The sequence below is a fragment of the Anolis sagrei genome, chromosome 7 (assembly GCF_037176765.1).
Source record: "Anolis sagrei isolate rAnoSag1 chromosome 7, rAnoSag1.mat, whole genome shotgun sequence".
Classification (NCBI taxonomy): domain Eukaryota; kingdom Metazoa; phylum Chordata; class Lepidosauria; order Squamata; family Dactyloidae; genus Anolis; species Anolis sagrei.
The window spans coordinates 20,383,562-20,405,456 of NC_090027.1; the positions used below are offsets into that span (position 1 = coordinate 20,383,562).

The following is a 21,895-nucleotide window of genomic DNA, read 5'->3' on the forward strand; positions in this document are numbered from 1 at the left end:
CAAGGGCAAGATGGATGGATGGCATCCTTGAAGTGACTGGACTGACCTTGAAGGAGCTGGGGGTGGTGACGGCCGACGGGGAGCTCTGGCGTGGGCTGGTCCATGAGGTCACGAAGAGTCGGAGACGACTGAACGAATGAACAACAAAACACCCCAAAACAAACAATGCCTTTTTCAAATAACCTGGGCATCACCAGGTATCCAAGTTAATATGAATACAAAAATTAAGAAAACAAACAAAATAAAATGATTTAAAATATCAACAAATCTCAGTATTGTTGTTTGTTAATGATAAAAGGCGACAGTTTCCTTGTAATAATTAGAAAGAAAGAACAATAGCCTTAACTCTTGGTCCCAGTAAAAATTCCATTGTAATTCCTGCAATAACTTCACAGTGGTCTTCAAATTAGTGGATTTTTTCAGCCTTAGCGGAGTCATTGTATATCCATTTGTTACACCTTTCCTGCCATCTTGTGTCTGGAATAGTGAATTGTATGGTTTGATTTACTAATTTTTTTAAAAGTTTTAAAAAGAAAACAGAATAATGAGTGATGACGGCGTTAGCAAGGCCTTGTTGCTTTATCAATATCTAACACTGCATTTCTGAAAGTCACTGCACAAAAGTTAAAATAATAAGAGATGCTCTACCCATTTCCTCCTTTTTCATCCAAGAAAACAGAAGCTACTTCAAATATGAATTCGCCTCTTCCAGAATTGTGGAGCCGCCCTGAAAACAGTCTCAATTCTCTGGAAAACGTGGCCTTTTTTGCAGAGACAACAAAGAAACTCACTCCTTTTGTTAAAAGAGTCCCAACTCTCCCCGATTCAGGTCGGGTTTGCTTCCTTTTCTTCGTTATCGTTCTCATCCACCACCTGAAAGGCAACATAGTATTGTAATGATTATCAAAATGAATTGGAGAAAAGAAGATAACGTCGGGATCCATATATATATATCCCTTGAGCAGATTTGAAGACGAACCATTCGCATTGATGTCAATGGCGGACAATTTGTTCGCTTCCAAAAACAAGTCGGAAATGTCTGGTGATGAAACTTTCCATTCTAAACCAGTGTTTCTCAACCTGGGGGTCGGGACCCTTGAAGGAGTCGTGAGGGGGTGTCAGAGGGGTCGCCAAAGACCATAAGAAAACACAGTATTTTCTGTTGTTTATGGGGATTCCATGTGGGAAGTTTGAGCCAATTCTATTGTTGGTGGAGTTCAGAATGTTCTTTGATTGTAATGAACCTTAAATCTCAACAACTACAACTCCCAAATGTCAAGATCTATTTTCCCCAGACTCCACCACTGTTCACATTTGAGCATATTGAGTATTCGTGCCAAGTTTGGTCTGGATCCACCATTGGATGAGTCCACAGTGCTCCCTGGATATAGGTGAACTACAACTCCCAAACTCAAGGTCAATGCCCATCAAACCCTTCCAGTGTCTTCCATAGGTCATGGGAGCCAAGTTTGGTTCAAATCCATCGCTGGTGGAATTCAGAATGCTCTGTGATTATAAGTGAACTATAAATCCCAGCAACTACAACTCCCAAATTACAAAATCAACCCTCCCCCAACCCCACTAACATTCACATTTGGGTGTATTGGGTATTTGTGCCCAGTTTGGTCCAGTGACTGAAAATGCATCCTGCATATCAGATATTTACATTATGATTTATAACAGTAGTAAAATGACTGTTATGAAGTAGCAATGAAAACAATATGTTGGTTGGGGGTCACCACAACTTGAGGAATTGTATTAAGGGGCCACGGCATTAAGAAGGTTGAGAACCACTGTTCTAAACTGTAATGTAGAGTAATAGAAATATCTCAAAGGAAATTATTCCTCACTTCCATTTTTCCTCCCATATCTCAGAGGGACAGAAGAACTATTTATAAAATAATACAGTATAATATATAATACCAATAGTATAATAGACTAATAATATATTGTATACTATGTATAATACTATGACTAATATTGTAACACAATATAATGCAATATAATTCAATATATTATATATACATATAATATTAATAATATTGTAATACAATATAACACTAATAATACCATATATAAAATACTAATAATCTACATATATAAAAATGCTCTGTGCATAATGAGTACCTTAAAAACAAAAGAACCAACGAACGAAATCACACCAATTTGGCAACAAAACGTCTCACAACACAAGGAGGGATCATCACTAAAAAAATTATGATTTTGTCGCTTGGGAGTTGTAGTTGCTGGGATTTATAGTTCACCTACAATCAAAGAGCATTCTGAACCCCACCAACGTTGGAATTGAACCAAACTTGGCACACAGTTCTCCCATAACCAACAGAAAAGACTGGAAGGGTTTGGTGGGCCGTGTCCTTTGGTGTTGGAGTTGTACTTCACCTACATCCAGAGATCACTGTGGACTCAAACAATGATGGATCTGGACCAAACTTTACACAAATATTCAATATGCCGAAATGTGAATACTGGTGGAGTTTGCGGGTAAATAGCATTTTGACATTTGGGAGTTGTAGTTGCTGGGATTTATAGTTCACATACAATCAAAGAGCATTCTGAACTCCACCAACGATGGAATTGAACCAAACTTGGCACACAGTTCTCCCATGACCAAAAGAAAATACTGGGAGGGTTTGGTGGGCCGTGTCCTTTGGTGTTGGAGTTGTAGTTCACCTACATCCAGAGATCACTGTAGACTCAAACAATGATAGATCTGGACCAAACTCTACACAAATACTCAATATGCCGAAATGTGAATACTGGTGGAGTTTGGGGAAAATAGAATCTTGACATTTGGGAGTTGTAGTTGCCGGGATTTATAGTTCACCCACAATCACAGAGCATTCTGAACCCCACCAACGATAGAATTAAGCTACACCTCCAGCACAGAACCCCTATGTGAGCCACAGCAACGCGTGGCAGGGGGCGGTTAGTAGTATTATATACTAATAATATATTGTATACTATGTATAATACTATGACTAATATTATAACATAATATAATGCAATATAATAATATATAATATAATATATTATATATACATATAATATTAATAATATTGTAATGTAATACAATATAATACTAATAATACTATATATAAAAATAATGAAGACAGAGGGGAGCAGAAGACATTTCCATCTTGTCTTCTGCTTATATCACAATATACAGTATATTGTATATACATATAATATTTATAATATTATAATGTAATACAATATAATACTAGTAATAATAATACAATATTATAATTATAATTATATAGTTACATTACATGTAATATTACTAATAATATTACAATATAATGGTATAGTGCAATATCTATATATATAAATTTGTTAGGGGCATCCAACGGAGAAACAAAACTCAAAAACCCCCCAACGAAACTTAAACAAAATTCCCATGCCCATAACACAACCCACAAGGTACAAACATATCTACTCAAAATGAAAAACAACACAACAACACACTCACAAAACGGCAAAACAACAAAACTCAAAAATCCCCCAACGAAACTTAACCAAAATTCCCATGCCCATAACACAACCCACAAGGTACAAACATATCTACTCAAAATGAAAAACAACACAACAACACACTCACAAAACGGCAAAAGAATAAAACTCAAAAAAACCCCAACGAAACTTAACCAAAATTCCCATGCCCATAACACAACCCATAAGGTACAAACATATCTACTCAAAATGAAAAACAACACAACAACACACTCACAAAACGGCAAAAGAACAAAACTCAAAAAAACCCCAACAAAACTTAACCAAAATTCCCATGCCCATAACACAACCCATAAGGTACAAACATATCTACTCAAAATGAAAAACAACACAACAACACACTCACAAAACGGCAAAACAACAAAACTCAAAAATCCCCCAACGAAACTTAACCAAAATGCCCATGCCCATAACACAACCCACAAGGTACAAACATATCTACTCAAAATGAAAAACAACACAACAACACACTCACAAAACGGCAAAAGAATAAAACTCAAAAAAACCCCAACGAAACTTAACCAAAATTCCCATGCCCATAACACAACCCACAAGGTACAAACATATCTACTCAAAATGAAAAACAACACAACAACACACTCACAAAACGGCAAAACAACTGAGCATGCGCATTGGCATTCCCTGGCGTGCGCATATGGCCTTCCGGCCAATGTTCCCTCTGCGGAAACCATGCCCACTCCAAGCCCCGCCGCACCGCTTCCTGCACACACACACCCCCTGCCGCACACACACACACAACCCCACACTCCATCACTCCCCCCGCCGCTGCACACACACGCGCAACCCCACTCCCCCCGCCGCCGCACACACACACGCAACCCCACTCCCCCCGCCGCCGCACACACACACGCAACCCCACGCTCCATCACTCCCCCCGCCGCCGCACACACACACACAACCCCACGCTCCATCACTCCCCCCGCCGCCGCACACACACACGCAACCCCATGCTCCATCACTCCCCCGCCCCAATCTTACCTCCTTTTACTTCACGCCACCTCCAAACCCCACCCCACCCCTTCCTGCCCTGTCAAAATCTAGGAAAGACAGGAAGGAAGGAAAGAAGGAAGAAAGAGAAATGGAGGTAAAGAAAAAGGGGGAAGGAAGGAAAGTTAGAGAAAGAAGGAAGAAGAAAAGGAAAGGAAAGGAAAGATGGAAGGAAAGAAAAGAGAGACAGCAGAAAAGAAAGAAAAAGGGGGAAGGAAGGAAAGATGGGAGGGAAGGAAGGAAGGAAGGAGGGAAAGAAGGAGAGAAAGAGGGAAGATTGGCCACAGCAAGGTTGTTATTTCTATTATTATTATTATGCTATTCTTCCTATGAGACCCTTTTGGGAATGGGAGAGGTGTCAGGTCCCAGAGGCAATGCATTGCATTATTGTTATTGTTATGATGGTGGTAAAATAAAAGGAAATAAAAAGTGAAAGAAGGAAGCAAACAAGGAAGGGAAGAAAGGCAAAGGAAGAAAGAGGGAGGAAATGAAGGAAAGAGAGAAGGATGAAACCAAGTAGTGAAAGAAAGAAAGAGGTAGAGAAGGAAGAAAGGAGAGAAAGGGGGAGGAAAAGGGGGAAGGAATAGGTAGGTACCTCTCTTTCATAATAGTCCAGATATCTACCTCAACTTTGATAAGTTTTACTATAGGCCACAGCAACGCGTGGCAGGGCACAGCTAGTAGTAATATATAATACTGATATTGTACTATGCTAATAATATAATATATTGTATGTAAATATATCTTGTAAGCCGCTCTGAGTCCCCTTCGGGGTGAGAAGGGCGGCATATAAATGCCGTAAATAAATAAATATATTCAATATTATACTAATAGTAGTATATAATAATTATGCTGTTTTAATATTTGCATATTTGTATATTTTAAGTTGCATTGTAATGCTTTTAACTGTGAGCCAATTTGAGTCTCCATATGGAGAAAAAAAGCAGGATATAAATAATAATAATAATAATAATAATTATTATTATTATTATTATTATTATTATGGATTAACTTTTTAGGAAGACATAGATGAACAAAAGCCTGAATTCCTGTATCCCACTATAGAGTCTCATTAGGAGATTCTATTTAACTGTATGGTCAATATATCTTCGTGCCATACACTGCCGTGACCTTCTAGTGTTTACTACTACTACTACTAATAATAATAATAGCAATAATAATAATAATACATCACACAGTCCTAGACGCTTGGGAAGTGTTTGACTTGTGATTTTGTGATACGAAATCCAGCATATTGATCTCGTTTGCTGTGATATAATAATGTATGGGAGTTGCAGTTCACCCTGAACCCAGAGCACTCTGAACCCCACCAATGATGGATCTGGACCACAGGACCCTGGTGATCAACAGAACATACTGGAACACCTCAGCAAGCGAGAGTCCAAAAGTGGCAGGCTCAAACCCAGAACCTCAACCAATGGCTGATACCAAATGAGAGACTCCCCCCTGGGCACACAGAGGACTAGGCGACTTGGAAGGCGCTGAACAGACTGCGCTCTGGCACCACGAGATGCAGAGCCAACCTTCAGAAATGGGGCAACAAAGTGGAATCCACGACATGCGAATGTGGAGAGGAGCAAACCACTGACCACCTGCTGCAATGCAACCTGAGCCCTGCCACATGCACAATGGAGGACCTTCTTGCAGCAACACCAGAAGCACTCCAAGTGGCCAGATACTGGTCAAAGGACATTTAATCAACTACCAAACTCACAAATTTTGTATTTTGCCTGTTTGTTTGCTTTGTTCTGTTAGAAATGTAATATAATTGCCCTGACACGACAAAAAAATAACTGGAGGTATTTGTAAGGGACCGACCCACTCGTGTGGGAGTTGCAGTTTCCTGAACCCAGAGCACTCTGAACCCCATCAATAACGGATCTGGACCATACTTGGCACACAGACCCAACATGCCCAACTATGAATACAGGCAGAGTTTGGGGGTCATTGTCCTCAAAATCTGGGAGTTGTAGTTCACCTGCATCCATTGAAACTGTGAAATCTGGCATGCGCAAACTTCAGACCTCCAGGTATTTTGGACTCTTTTGGACTCTAATTCCCACAATTCCAAACAGCATACCGGCTGTTCGGCCCATGCCTGAGTTACGCAGTTACCATTAGCAAATTTGTTGAATATTTGTTATGCTAAAGCAAATGGGACAGATTTCAATTATTCCAATCTTTATTTCTTCGTTACCCCAAAAGGCCTTCCTTCCCAAGGCTGCTTACCTGCTCCACGCCTTCAACCTCTGGGATGTAGAACTGCAACATGTTCTGGATCCCATTCTTGAGGGTGATGATGGAACTGGGGCAACTGGTACAGGAGCCCTGCAATTTCAGCTGCACGATCCCGTCTTCAAAGCCCTTGAAGAGAACGTCGCCCCCGTCTTCCTGGACTGTTGGCCTGAAAAACAGGGAAGGCAAAGGATGGAACGCACTCTCTCTCTCCATCTTATTGCTCAATAATTCCCTCAATAATACATGCTAAAACTAATAGTAGATATGTATCCGCTTTGAGTCTCCTTTGGGAGAGATAAAGCAGGATATAAATGGAAATAATAATAATAATAATAATAATAATAATAATAATAATAGATACACAGCCACTTTGAGTCTCTTTTGGGAGAGACAAAGCAGGGTATAAATAATAATAATAATAAGAAGAAGAAGAAGAAGAACAACAACAACAACAACAACTTTTATTGAAAATATGATGAAGCACTGGAAAACTGAACTGTTTGTTGGAAATGAAAACTATGGACAACATCAGGAGAGGAATCTTCCAGGGAGACTCATTGTCCCCACTGCTTTTCATCATTACCATGATCCCTCTGTCAACAATCTTACAAAAAACAAATCTCGGCTATCAGACATCTCCGAGATCTCACAAAATTTCACATCTGCTGTACATGGATGACCTGAAGCTGTATGGGAAAACTGAAACTGAAATCCAGTCTCTGACCAACACTGTCCGAATCTTTAGCACTGATATCAACATGGAGTTTGGTTTGGACAAATGTTCGACAGTGGCACTGAAGAAGGGAAAAATCATTGAAAGTGTGGGCATAAATATGCCCAATGGCCAAGAATCAAGTGTCACTAGCCAGAGGCCTATAAATATCTGGGCATACTACAGCTGGACAACATCAAACATGAGCATGTGAAAACTGTGGTCAGCAAAGAATACATTCAAAGGGTCAGAAAAATTCTCAAAAGCAAGCTCAATGGAAGCAATACCATCAAGGCCATAAACACCTGGGCCATACCTGTCATACGATATACTGCTGGCATCATAAACTGGACAATTTGGACAGAAAAACAAGAAAACTCATGACCATTCATAATTCATTACATCCTCGCAGTGATGTTGACCGGCTCTATCTGCCTAGAAAGTCTGGTGGCAGAAGACTTTGACAAGTCAAACAAGTAGTTGAAGAAGAAAAACACACCCTGGCAGAATATGCCAAGGAAAGCCAAGAATCTGCTTTAATTGAAGTCAATAATCTGAAACTTCTCAAAGCACAGCAGACAAAGAGTCAGTACAAGAAAACTGTACTCCAAACCAGAGCTGTCAGCTGGCACAACAAAGCCTTACGTGGGAAGTTCCTTGAGAAGATTGAAGGAAAAGTTGATAAGGAGAAGATCTGGTTATGGCTCATGAATGGAACCCTGAAGAAGGAGACAGAAGGCCTGATTCTTGCAGCCCAGGAGCAAGCCATCAGAACCAATGCAATTAAGGCCTGGATTGAAAAATCAGCAGATGACCCAAAATGCAGATTGTGCAAGGAAGCTGATGAAACCATGGACCATATCCTCAGCTGCTGCAAGAAAATGGCACAGACGGACTACAAACAAAGGCATAACTCTGTGGCCCAAATGATTCACTGGAACTTATGTCACAAGTACCACCTGCCAGCAGCAAAGAATTGGTGGGATCATAAACCTGCAAAGGTCGTGGAAAATGAACATGCAAAAATACTGTGGGACTTTCAAATCCAGACTTTTGGAACACAATACGCCAGACATCACATTTGTGGAAAAGAAAAAAGTCTGGATTATTGATGTCGCCATACTAGATGACAGTCGCCTTGAGGAAAAACAACAGGAAAAACTCAGCCGCTATCAAGACCTCAAAATCGAACTGCAAAGGCTCTGGCATCAACCAGTGCAGGTGGTCCCAGTGGTCATCGTCACACTGGGTACCGTGCCAAAAGATCTCAGCCAGCATTTGGAAACAATAAACATTGACAAAATCACAATCTGTCAACTGCAAAAGGCCACTTGACTTGGATCTGCGCACATCATTTGAAAATATATCACACAGTCCTAGACGTTTGGGAAGTGTTCATCTTGCGATTTTGTGATACGAAATCCAGCATATAGATCTCGTTTGCTGTGACATACTGTGGTGTCAGTAAAATAATAATAATAATAATAATAATAATAATAATAATAATAGATACATAGCCGCTTTGGATTTCATTCAGAAGGGATAAGGCGGGGTATAAATAAACATAAACGTAATAATAGATATGTTGCTGCTTTGAGACTCCTTTGGGAAAGATAAAGCAGGGTATACATAAACATAAACATAATAATAATAATCCCAATTAAAATAAATGAATAAAGAGCAGCTTTTAAAGAGCGATTCAGGCAAGAGCCCCTCATTCAAAATGCATCAGGTCGTTTATTCTAACTATTTGAATTTATGGCAAAAAGTTGGTAGAAGCAGAAACCAAGGAACATTGGTCCCCATTCTATCCCTACAGAGGCTCTGTGCTTCTTCTTGCACAGAATGAATGCATTCATTCAGAGCGGCTCATATCAATTTTATTGCAGCCAATGAGTTTCTGGTGTTTGCAGCAGCTGGCAAAGTGAAGCCTCCCATTCAGATCTTTGCTTCTCGTTTTGGGCACAAAAAGGCTCTTTCTCATGTCCCACAGATATTGACTTTCTGATATTTAGGCAAATATTTACCATTCGGAGCCATAAAAGCTCTCTATTCACAGAGCATGGAGAATCCCAGAGCTAGAAAGGAGTCTCATCTAGTCCAGATCATTCCTCAAAACACAGATCTTGATTGAGGAAAGGTCTAGACTGGATGGCCTCTGGGGTTCTTATTCTGGCTCTAACACGTAAAAACATTAAAAGAGAACTAAACATAGAAATATATTTGAAAAACACATTGTTAAAGCCTTGGTTCAACGAAGAGCTGGCAGCCATGAAGCGTGTGAAGAGGGAACTAGAGCATGTGTGGCGTTTAGGGCGCAACAAGTCAGACCAAACACAGCTGTGTGCCTATCTAAGGGCATAAGCCGCAGCAAAAGACATTGCAAAAAAAAAAAAAAAAAAAACCACAAAAAACTGCCAATAGTGCGTCCACACAGAACCATCCAGCGGAGAAGAACAGGGAGAAGACCTGGTTATGGCTCATGAGTGGAACACTGAAAAATAAGACAAATGCCATTAAGGCCAGAATTGAAAAATCAGCTAATGACCCAAAATGTAGACTGTGCAAGGAAGCTGATGAAACCATGGATCATATCCTCAGGTATTGTAAGAAAATTGCAGAGATGGATTACAAACAGAGGCACAACTCTGTGGCCCAAATGATTAACTGGAATTTATGTCACAAGTACCACCTGCCAGCAGTAAATAATTAGTGGTGGGATCATAAACACACAAAAATACTGTGGGACTTTTGAATCCAGACTGACAAAGTTTGGAGCACAATACACCAGACATGATTGTGGAAAAGAAAAAAGTTTGGATTATTGATGTCGCCATACCAGGTGACAGTCGCATTGAGGAAAAACAACAGGAAAAACTCAGCCATTATCAAGACCTCAAAGTCGAACTGCAAAGGCTCTGGCATAAACCAGTACAGGTGGTCCCAGTGGTCATTGGCACACTGGGTGCTGTGTCAAAAGATCTCATCCGGCATTTGGAAACAATAAACATTGACAAAATCACGATCTGTCAACTGCAAAAGGCCACCTTACGTGGATATGCAGGCATCATTCGGAAATACATCACACAGTCCTAGATGCTTGGGAAGGGTTTGACTTCTAATTTTGTGATACGAAATCCAGCATCTAGATCTCATTTGCTGTGACATACTGTGTTTTTGGGTCAGTGAAATAATAATAATAATAATAATAATAATAATAATAATAATAATTCCCATATGTGGTATTGCCAGGTCATATGTCTTTCACGCGTACATTTCATTTTCATTGTCTGAATATAGGCATTTGCTTTTGCTGTTTTCAGTGGACTGAATTGGACATCCTTTTAGGAACATTTAGCCATTTTTAAACTTTTTTAAGAGAGGGAAAAGTGGCCTATAAAAATAAATATAATAACAAAATGCCTTTGGGGAGAAGACAACCTCGTCTTTGGTTGCATTATTATTCGTTTTATGGTAATTTAGCTGTTGTTTACATCATAATCATTATTATTATTGTTGTTGTTGTTATTTGGGACTCCCTGACACACACGCACACACCCCTGCTTTAACCCTACACATTAGATCCAATAAAGTGATGGATGTACCTTATCCTGGTGTCCAGCAGCTCTTTTATCATAAGCACAACTTCGTCATCTTCCTCGGAGGGAGCTTGAGAATAATAGAAACAATGGCCGGTGTTAAGATCTATTATCCATCTATTATCCATCTATTATCCATCTATTATCCATCTATTATCCATCTATCTATCCATCCATCCATCCATCCATCCATCCCTCTCTCTATCTACCCTTATTTTTTCTCTCTCTATCCATCCCTATTCTTTACCTATCTATCCATCTCTATTCCTGACTGATTGATCAATCAATCAATCCATCCATCCATCCCTGTCTTTATCATTCTTATCCATCTATCCCAATTCCTGATCTATTTATTCATCCCTATCCCCTATCTGTCCATCCATCCATCCATCCCTATTCTCTCTCTACCCATTCCTATTCCTTAGCTATCCATCCCTATTCCCGACCGATCTATCCATCCCTATATTTATTATTATTCTCTTATCCATCCATCCCTATTCCTGATTCATTTATTCATTCCTATCCCCTATCTATCCATCCATCCATCCCTATTCTCTTTGCGTTCCTATTGCCTATCCATCTATCTATCTATCTATCTATCCATCCCCATCTATCTATCTATCTATCTATCTATCTATCTATCTATGCCTATCCCTGATGGATCTCTCTCTCTCTCTTTGTCTCTCTCTCTCTCTCTGATTGATATTCTCCAAATGGACCTGGAATAAAACTTTCCAGTTTCTGTACATTCCTTATGGTTGTAAACTGCTTTGGGTCTGAGTTCCCGAGAGCAAAGACAGGTACAAGTAAGAGCAACGGCGATGATTATGATTATGATGATGTGCCTGGAAGCTGGGAAGGAGAGCATGAAGGGGTGGACTCTTCATGTTGCCTCCTTGCCTCCACCTTGGATGTCCACTTTTTCCATTTCAGAGCATCATCCGCTCACCTGTCTCTGGGCGAGGGGCCTCATCGGTGACGACAGGGAGGCCGGAGGCAAAGAAGTCCATGATTGTGGCGTAAATGTCCGGCTTTATTAAGTTCCAATCCACGTCCTCGCTTTCCTAGAAAGGTTTACGAGAAAGAGCTTCATGAATTGCAGTCGTTCTGCGATGGGACATCTTTTCTTACTTAAGGCAGAGAAAACAGTTCTGAAAAAAGATGGTCTCCAAGGTGCCACTGAGTTGAAACATGGGCGCATATACACTGTAGAATAAATGCATTACTGTTATATTGAAATATACAACATTGTAATATGTTATATTGTTATATTGCAATATGTAACATTGCAATGTTATATTGTTATATTGCAAAATGCAATATACAACACTGAAATGTTATTTTGTTATATTGCAATATGTAACATTGCAATATGCATTATATTGTAATATATTGCAATATGTAACATTGCAATATGTTATATTGTTATATTGCAATATGTAACATTGCAATATATGTTATATTCCAATATATTGGAAAATGCAATATGCAATACTGCAATACGTTATACTGTTATATTGCAAAATGCAATATGCAATACTGAAATGTTATATTGTTATATTGCAATATGTAACATTGAAATATATGTTATATTCCAATATATTTCAAAATGCAATATGCAATACTGCAATACGTTATACTGTTATATTGCAAAATGCAATATGCAACACTGAAATGTTATATTGTTATATTGCAATATGTAACATTGAAATATATGTTATATTCCAATATATTTCAAAATGCAATATGCAATACTGCAATACGTTATACTGTTATATTGCAATATGTAACATTACAATATGCATTATATTGTAATATATCGCAATATGCAACATTGCAATGTTATATTGTTATATTGCAAAATGCAATATGCAACACTGAAATGTTATATTGTTATATTGCAATATGTAACATTGCAATATATGTTATATTCCAATATATTGCAAAATGCAATACTGCAATACGTTATACTGTTATATTGCAATATGCAATATGCATTATAATTGCAATATGCATTATATTGTAATATATCGCAATATGCAACATTGCAATGTTATATTGTTATATTGCAAAATGCAATATGCAACACTGAAATGTTATACTGTTATATTTCAATATGTAACATTGCAATATATGTTATATTCCAATATATTGTAAAAAACTGCAATGTTATATTGTTATATTGCAATATGTAAATTGCAATATATGTTATATTGTAATATATTGCAATATGCAACATTGCAATATGTTGTATTGTTATATGGCAATATGTAACATTGCAATACATGTTATATTCCAATATATTGCAAAATGCAATATGCAATACTACAATATGTTATACTGTTATATTGCAATATGTAACATAGCAATACGCACTATATTGTAATATATCTCAATATGCAACATTGCAATGTTATACTGTTATATTGCACTTGCGATATGCAACATTGCAATATGGATTATAGATGCTGGATGGCCATCTGTCAAGGGTGCTTTGAATGCAATTTTCCTGCTTCTTGGCAGGGGGTTTGACTGGATGGCCCACAAGGTCTCATCCAACTCTATGATTCTATGATTTTTACTGCGAGTCTCCTCGAGCGACTTTGACAACATTTTTTAAAGCAGTCCACGCGTTTCAAAAAATTGAGATTTTGGGGTTTTTTCTCTCCATTGCATTTGTTTCCCGTGGGAAAAGGACCATTAAGCAGCAACTGCTTTAATGTGTCTTTTCAAAAAGGAATCCTTTACAGAGTTTTGCAAAAACAGAAAGAGAGAGCAGGTGATAAATGGGGTCTGGCAACGAGGTTTGGAAGAGCTTTCCTCCTCCAGTTGCAATGGGGAGAAAACAAGGCAGAGCTTTGTGCAACAAAAAAACCCCAGACACAAATCTTTGCTGCCATCTATTTTGAAGCATAGAATCATAGAATCATTGAGTTGAAAGAGATCTTGTGGGCCATCCAGTCCAACCTCCTTCTGCCAAGAAGCAGGAAAAGCATGTTTTAAAGGCAGAATGCTGTAAACAAGGATGATTGAGATCTACCTTTGTGACTGTGATGAAGTCGGCCCCAAAGAAGATGCTTTTAACGCCTTCGATCCTGAAGAGCTGCCTATCGAAAAAGGAAAGGAAAACAAAGAAAATAATATTACAGTATAATGGTATAGCACAATATAGTAATATATAATAATAATAATAATAATATTGTGACATGCTAATAAGATAATATATTGTATGTACATATAATATTGATCATACTATAATCATAGAATCATAGAATCAAAGAGTTGGAAGAGACCTCATGGGCCATCCAGTCCAACCCCCTGCCAAGAAGCAGGAATATTGCATTCAAATCACCCCTGACAAATGGCCATCCAGCCTCTGTTTAAAAGCTTCCAAAGAAGGAGCTTCCACCACACTCCGGGGCAGAGAGTTCCACTGCTGAACGGCTCTCACAGCAAGAAGTTCTTCCTCATGTTCAGATGGAATCTCCTCTCTTGTAGTTTGAAGCCATTGTTCCGCGTCCTAGTCTCCAAGGAAGCAGAAAATAAGCTTGCTCCCTCCTCCCCGTGGCTTCCGCTCACATATTTATACATGGCTATCATATCTCCTCTCAGCCTTCTCTTCTTCAGGCTAAACATGCCCAGTTCCCTAAGCCGCTCCTCATAGGGCTTGTTCTCCAGACCCTTGATCATTTTAGTCGCCCTCCTCTGGACACATTCCAGCTTGTCAATATCTCTCTTGAATTGTGGTGCCCAGAATTGGACACAATATTCCAGGTGTGGTCTAACCAAAGCAGAATAGAGGGGTAGCATTACTTCCTTAGATCTAGACACTATGCTCCTATTGATGCAGGCCAAAATCCCATTGGCTTTTTTTGCCGCCACATCACATTGTTGGCTCATGTTTAACTTGTTGTCCACGAGGACTCCAAGATCTTTTTCACATATAATACACTAAGAATAATACAATATATATAATTCGAAACACAACAAGATGAGTACACTGCAAACAAGGTCACTATGCTGGCTGTTGTATCACACGTTGGACACTTCCCAAGTGTCTAGGACTGTGTGATGTATTGGCGAATAATGTGTGCAGATCCCAGTAGGGTGGCCTTTTGCAGCTGACCGGTGGTGATTTTGTCAGCGCTGATTGTGTTTAAGTGCAGGCCAAGGTCTTTAGGCACTGCACCCAGAGTGCTGATCCCCACAGGGACCACCTTGACTGGCTTGTGCCAGAGTCTTCGCAGTTCGATCTTTAAATCCTCATATCTTGTCAGCTTTTCCAATTGTTTCTCTTCAATCCTGCTGTCACCTGGGATTGCAACATCGACGATCCACACTCTGTTTTTTAACACGATTGTGAGGTTAGGAGTATTGTGCTCCAAAACTCTGTCAGTCTGAATTCAGAAGTCCCGGAGTAGTTTGGTGTGTTAATTTTGCGTAACTTTTTCAGGCTTGTGATCCCACCAGTTCTTTATCGCAGGCAGATGGTATTTGTGGCACAAGTTCCAATGAATCATCTGAGCAATGGTGTTATGCCTCTGCTTGTAGTCTGTCTGCACGATCTTCTTGCAGCAGCTGAGGATGTGATCTATCGTTTCATCTGCTTCCTTGCAGAGTCTACACTTGGGATCTGTGGTTGACTTTTCAATTCTGGCTTTGATGGCATTGGTTCGAATGGCTTGTTCTTGGGCTGCCAGAATCAGGCCCGCCGTCTCCTTTTTCAAAGTTCAGTTTGTGAGCCAGAGCCATGATTTTTGTCAATCTGGCTCTCAAAATAATAATAATAATAATAATAATAATTATTATTATTATTATTATTATTATTATTATTATTCTCTCCCCTCATGTCTCGAGGCAGGGCAAACACACCATCATATTGAAATATATTTCTATGAAATAAATATATGAAAACACAGAAGAAGTCCTTGGGCTGTCAGAAGGATATCAGGGCAAATCAAATCACAGAAACAGTATTTCACCTAGTTTTCTGTCCCTGTGAGAGTTGGATTTTGCAATATTTGGCTTGTTGAGGATAAGGCTTCATTGGAGACCCCTTTACCCCATGATAATCACTCTTCTGGGAGTAGATTTCCTTTCTATGGGGGAAGATTCCTCCCACTTCCTGTCTTGTGATGAAGTCAATGATACCTAATGTTGTACCTATTCAACCACCATTGATAACTGATGTTGTACCAAATGTCAATGATGGACTTGTGAGTCAGCCTGAGATTTTAAGTCCAGAAAGTGAGAGCTGTGTTTCTGGAGCTGCAGGCCAAATTCCTGAGAGAAGCCCAGGACAGCAGTCAGAGAGAGCAAGCTTGTTTTCTGCTTCCCTGGAGACTAGGACACGAAACAATGGCTTCAAACTACAAGAGAGGAGATTCCATCTGAACATGAGGAAGAACTTCCTGACTGTGAGAGCCGTTCAGCAGTGGAACTCTCTGCCCCGGAGTGTGGTGGAGGCTCCTTCTTTGGAAGCTTTTAAACAGAGGCTGGATGGCCATCTGTCAGGGGTGATTTGAATGCAATATTCCTGCTTCTTGGTAGGGGGTTGGACTGGATGGCCCATGAGGTCTCTTCCAACTCTTTGATTCTATGATTCTAACTCACTTTTGTTGGGTATGAATGACCAGCAGATATATCAGAAAACTGGGCATGTCCACACTGTAGAATTAATGCTGTTTGGCCACACTTTTAACTTCCAACGCTATGAGATCCTGGGAGTTGTAGTTTGGAAGCATCGTCACTCTCAGGCAGAGAAGAAGTCTAAGGGCCTTGTAGAACTACAGCTCCCAGGACCCCATAGCATTGAGCATTGGAAGTGAAGGTGGCGTGAAACTGCATGCAAAGACCCATGGCACCGGCTCTCACCTGGCTAAGGGCGAGCAAAAGGTGGAAGCAGGCGAGGTGAACTCCATGGTCCTGGACGGCAAGACCGGCTTTCCCGGAATGAACTTCAGGCTGTTTGGATTCGGGGTGTCTTGCGTCTGGATGAACATTGAGCGTACCAACACCTCTAAAAGGAAACACCATAAACAAGACATATTATAGAAGTGTGATATGTTGGTTGCAGTTTTTTTAGTAAATCAATTCTATGCAGGATTCTATTGTATCACCGGGGGTGTGAAATGGGAGGGAATTGCTATACATATTCTCTAACATATAAGGGAATTCCATCTGCAATATCTTCTATTTCAAAAGCAAGTGGATTCTTATCATCTGGCATTCACATTGACCTTTCTGTCTTCTTATATTGTCCTGTCTTTTTCTAATCTTCTCCTCTGAGCCTTTACTATCAATGTTTATTTATTTACCGTATTTATATACCACCCCTCTCAACCTTGAGGCAACTCAAGGCGGTTTTGTTGGAGCACGCAAGAAATCAGTTAATGTGTGTGCGTCTACTGTAAAATAAGATACATGAAACCGATTGGTTGGGCAATGCATGGGGAGCAGCCTGAGCCTGGGACTTTTGGGTACTGTTACATTTTTGTTCAGGCTTTAGCTATGCAAGTGCACAGAGAGATGGCGAGAGAAGCAGCGAGAGAGACTGAGTTTGGAGTGTGCTCTTACTTCAAGAACTGCTGGAAGGAGTTTCTCCACATGAACAAAGAAAGACCATTTTAAATCTCTCTAAAAAAAGATAATATCTGAGTTGATGCAACTGATCACATGATTGTACATATGTCGTTTTGAATTATGAAGAGTAAACTACTTGTGTGTGTGTGTTTGCTTTCAACAAACAAGGATTTTTTCTCCCATCCTGGACATTATTCCACAGGTGTGTATATATACATATACACTCCATTTGCTTCACTGCCAACAGAACCTCTGAGGATAACATTAGCCACAGATATAGGTGAAATGTCAGGAGAGAATGCAATCTGTTGGCCAGACAGCCAAGAAAACTCACAGCAACCAAATACTTTCCTAAGTTTCAGAGTTTTGAAAATTGAGGTTTGCATGAGACACAAGGTAAAGATGGTAACCGCGTGCATGGTTCATAAAACCTCACGAAGAAGTCCCTTAGCATGACGGATTCCTCTTTAGCGGCATTCCCCCATTGAACGCTCACCCGACTGCAGCATTGCAGGCCAAGCTGGGAACCTCTGGAGTGCAGCAAAGTGCGGAGGTTGCTTGGCTGTTGAATGAAGACCTCTCAATCCCAAATGACAGAAGCTGAAAGGAAAAGACAAAAGATACATTTGAGCAGCAACGTCCCAATGCCAGATCCAACCAGGGATACTTACATCTCCACTGTAGAATAAATTGCTCCAAAGACCTCTGAGCAAACTTCTGAAGATGATATCAGCCACAGATGCAGGCAAAATGTCAGGAGAGAATGCTACTGAAACATAGCCAAACAGCCCGGAAAACTCACAGCAACTCACTAATAACACAACGGTTTATCTTATCTGCAGATTAGCATATTCATAAACATAATATTATTATTCATGAGCTCATTATGCATATGCTAATTTAAGTGTCAGGTACATTTCCTTTTTCAAAAAAACTTTTGTGTTCATAATTTTTTTGAGAAAAGGAAATGCATCTGTGTCAGACTGTAGGATCTATATAGCAATATTAAATAACCACTCACAAGCCGTTTTGCTTTGAAATTGATATATTGCTTGTATTTCTGCAACAAAGGAAGACACGAATGACTTTTTCCCACCACCACTTCCTTTTATACACCTTCCCTGCCCATCTCCCCCTCTTCTCAGTTTCCTTATTAGAACTTGTTGCTTCACAAGTTCCAATATAAGGTTTCCAGTGCCCTCTGCTGGCTTCAAAATGTCACAGAGAGAGAATTGATTCAGCCAGGATGCCACGGAGGGGATTTGTGATGTTTTCATGCAGTCAGAAATTGACTCCTGACAATCTGAAACACCACACATAGATTAGCATATGCATAATGGCTCATGAATATTATTCATACATTTATGAATATGTTAATTTGCAAACAGGAAGAAACTTTCCATTATTTTTAAAGGTAATGCACCTGACACTTCATGCATAAATTAGCATATGCATAATAAGCTATGGATATTATGAATATGTTTATAAATATGCTAATTTGTAGGCAGGGAGAAACTAATTTTTTTAAAGAAAAGGTAATGCATCTGACACTTCATGCACAAATTAGTATATGTATAATAAGTTTGTGAATATTGCAACAATTCCTGGATGGCGCAGCTGGCCTGGACCCTTTCCAGTCAGGTTTTCACCGGGGCCATGGGACGGAGACAGTCCTGGTTGCCATTACGGATGAACTCCGTCGCCAGTCTGACAATGGTGGATCCGCGCTATTGGTACTTCTCAACCTTACTGCAGTGTTTGACACCGTCGACTACGATCTAATGATTCACCGTCTTGCCATGTCCAGAGTTTGCAGTCAGGCCCTTAATTGGTTCAACTCATTTCTCCGGAACCGGAGCCAACGCGTGGAGTACATGGATCAAGTCTCCGATAGATCCCCCCTCCTATGTGGGGTCCCCCAAGGTGCAATTCTCCCCCCTCTTCTCTTCAACATCTACGTTAGACCCCTTGCTAGTTTGGCTCGGAGTTTCGGCCTGGACTGCTACCAATATGCCAACGATACCCAACTCCTTCTGCACCTGGAGCCTGGAGCAACGTCAATTCCAGACAATTTCACCCTATGTCTGGAAGCTCTGTCAAACTGGCTACGTGCTAGCAGACTGAAAGTGAACCCGGCGAAGACCGAGATTCTCTGGCATGGCCGCCCGGCAGGTCTGACTCCTCCATTACCCACCTTCGATGGTGCCGCCCTATCTCCATCGACCACTGTTAAGAGCTTAGGTATCGTCCTGTATTCAGCTGACAATGGAAACTCAGGTCGCTGCTGCCAGCAAACAGGCCTTTTTCCATCTATGACAAGCGAGGCAACTGGCACCCTTCCTATCTGACGAGGCTCTGGCAACTGTCATCCATGCCACGGTCACGTCTAGGCTGGACTATTGCAATGCCCTGTATGTGGGCCTTCCGATGTCTACCACCCAAAAGCTCCGTATTGTTCAGAATGCGGCAGCCAGGCTACTCACAAAAACGCCCATGAAATGCCATATAACACCAGTGCTGCAACATTTACTTTGGCTTCCAACTGAGTACCGTGGCCTGTATAAGATGCTAGTTCTGACCTTTAAAACTCTTTACGGCCAGGGTCCATCGTACCTTAGGGACCGCCTCTCCTTCTCCCATCATCAGAGGTCGCAATGACCAGCCCAACGTGACTTACTCCATATACCGGGTCCTAGAGAAGCGCACTTGGAAAGGACCAGGCGCAGGGCTTTTTCTATTTCTGCCCCTGCCGTGTGGAATTCCTTGCCGCGTGACTTAGGGCCTTTTACTCTCGCACTTAAGACCTGGCTTTTTACTAGAGCATTCGATCTCTGTTGATTTTTAATTTCTGTATGTAAGTATTTTATCTTTTACAATTTAGCTGTAAATCGCCTAGAGCATTCTCGGATGGAGGGCGATTAATAAGTAATTAAATATTATGATGATGATGAATATTATTATGTTTATTAATATGCTAATTAGTAGACAGGGAGAATCTGTGTTCACCTGACATTTCATGCATAAATTAGCAAAGGCATAAGGAGCTCATTACTATTATTAATAGGTTTATGAATATGCTAACTTGTAGGAAGGGAGAATTTGGATTCGTACTTTTATTTGAGAAAAAGAAATGCAGCGAACTCTTCATGCATAAATTAGCATATGCATAATGAGCTCATGATTATTATTGATATGTTTATGAATATGCCAACTTGCAGGCCGGGAGAAACTGTGTTCACCTGACACTTGGTGCATAAATTAGCATATGCATAATACGCTCATGGATATTATGAATATATTTATGAATATGCAAATTTGAATTCAGGGAGAAACATACTTTTTTGTGTTTATACTTTTTGGGGGGAAAGGAAATGCACCTGATGCTTCATGCATAAATTAGCATATGCATGAGCTGATGAATATTATTGTTTATGGATATGCTATTTTGCAGGCAGGGAGAAACTTTGTGCTTACCTGACACTCCGTGCATTAAATTAGCATATGCATAAGGAGATCATCAATGTGTTGATTTGCAGACAGGGAGGTAAAGCTAGGCTGATATAACGGCCCGACACCAAGAAAACAGGGCTTGGGGAAAGAACTACGACTCCCAGAATTCCCTGCATGGCGGGCGGGCTGAGAGGCTTCTGGGAGTTGTAGTCCAACAAAGCAAAAAGTGCCTAAACAGCCGGCTGCCGCTTTAGGACTCGGCCTATTGCGGTTTCCGGGCCCTTCTTTCCTATAAAGGCCACCTACCGGCCCCGCAGCCTCCCCAAGGCCGCTGCTCCGAATCCTCTTGCCACCGCCGCCATCTTGCCTCCTTCGTTATCCACGAAGGACCCCTCGGCCGGGCTGCCCGGCGCGAACGCCTGATCCACGTCTTCCGATTGGCCCGCACGGCGTAAGAGACCCCGCCTTCCGTGACGTCGCTTCTGCGCCTGCTCCTCCGAACCTCAGGAGCGCCACCAGCCGCCCCTGCTGGCCATAGGTGGAAACTGCAGGTGGCAGCTTTTTTTTTGCAAAAGACTCAAAAGGTGGATTTTATTATTAGTATCATGTATTATATATATATATATATATATATATTGTATCACATTATACTCTTATCATATTGTTATATATTATTAGCATAGCAGTATATTGTACAATACAGGCAAACTGCAATATTATTAGTAATATTACATGTAATATATAATATATAAGT

At 40.4% G+C, this 21,895-nt stretch overlaps 1 protein-coding gene across 1 annotated transcript; it reads right to left on the reverse strand.

The window, feature by feature from the left end:
- Positions 1–346: 346 nt before the first annotated feature.
- NFU1 (NFU1 iron-sulfur cluster scaffold) lies at positions 347–21,604 on the reverse strand. Its single transcript, XM_060787493.2, has 8 exons — positions 21,448–21,604; positions 18,188–18,291; positions 16,984–17,128; positions 14,150–14,216; positions 12,059–12,173; positions 11,116–11,179; positions 6,790–6,964; positions 347–873 (listed from the first exon to the last, which is right to left on the reverse strand). The coding sequence occupies exons 1-8, from the start codon at positions 21,501–21,503 to the stop codon at positions 826–828; spliced, it is 774 nt and encodes a 257-aa protein (XP_060643476.2). The 5' UTR covers positions 21,504–21,604; the 3' UTR covers positions 347–825.
- Positions 21,605–21,895: the final 291 nt, after the last annotated feature.

Coding starts and splice junctions, on each gene's coding strand:
- NFU1 (XM_060787493.2), bottom strand. CDS start 21,503: ATGGCGGCGGTGGCAAGAGGATTCGGAGCAGCGGCCTTGGGGAGGCTG. Junction 17,129..18,187: donor GCCTGCAATGCTGCAGTCGG/GTGAGCGTTCAA, acceptor GTTTCCTTTTAG/AGGTGTTGGTACGCTCAATG. Junction 14,217..16,983: donor TTTTGCTCGCCCTTAGCCAG/GTGAGAGCCGGT, acceptor CTTTTTCGATAG/GCAGCTCTTCAGGATCGAAG.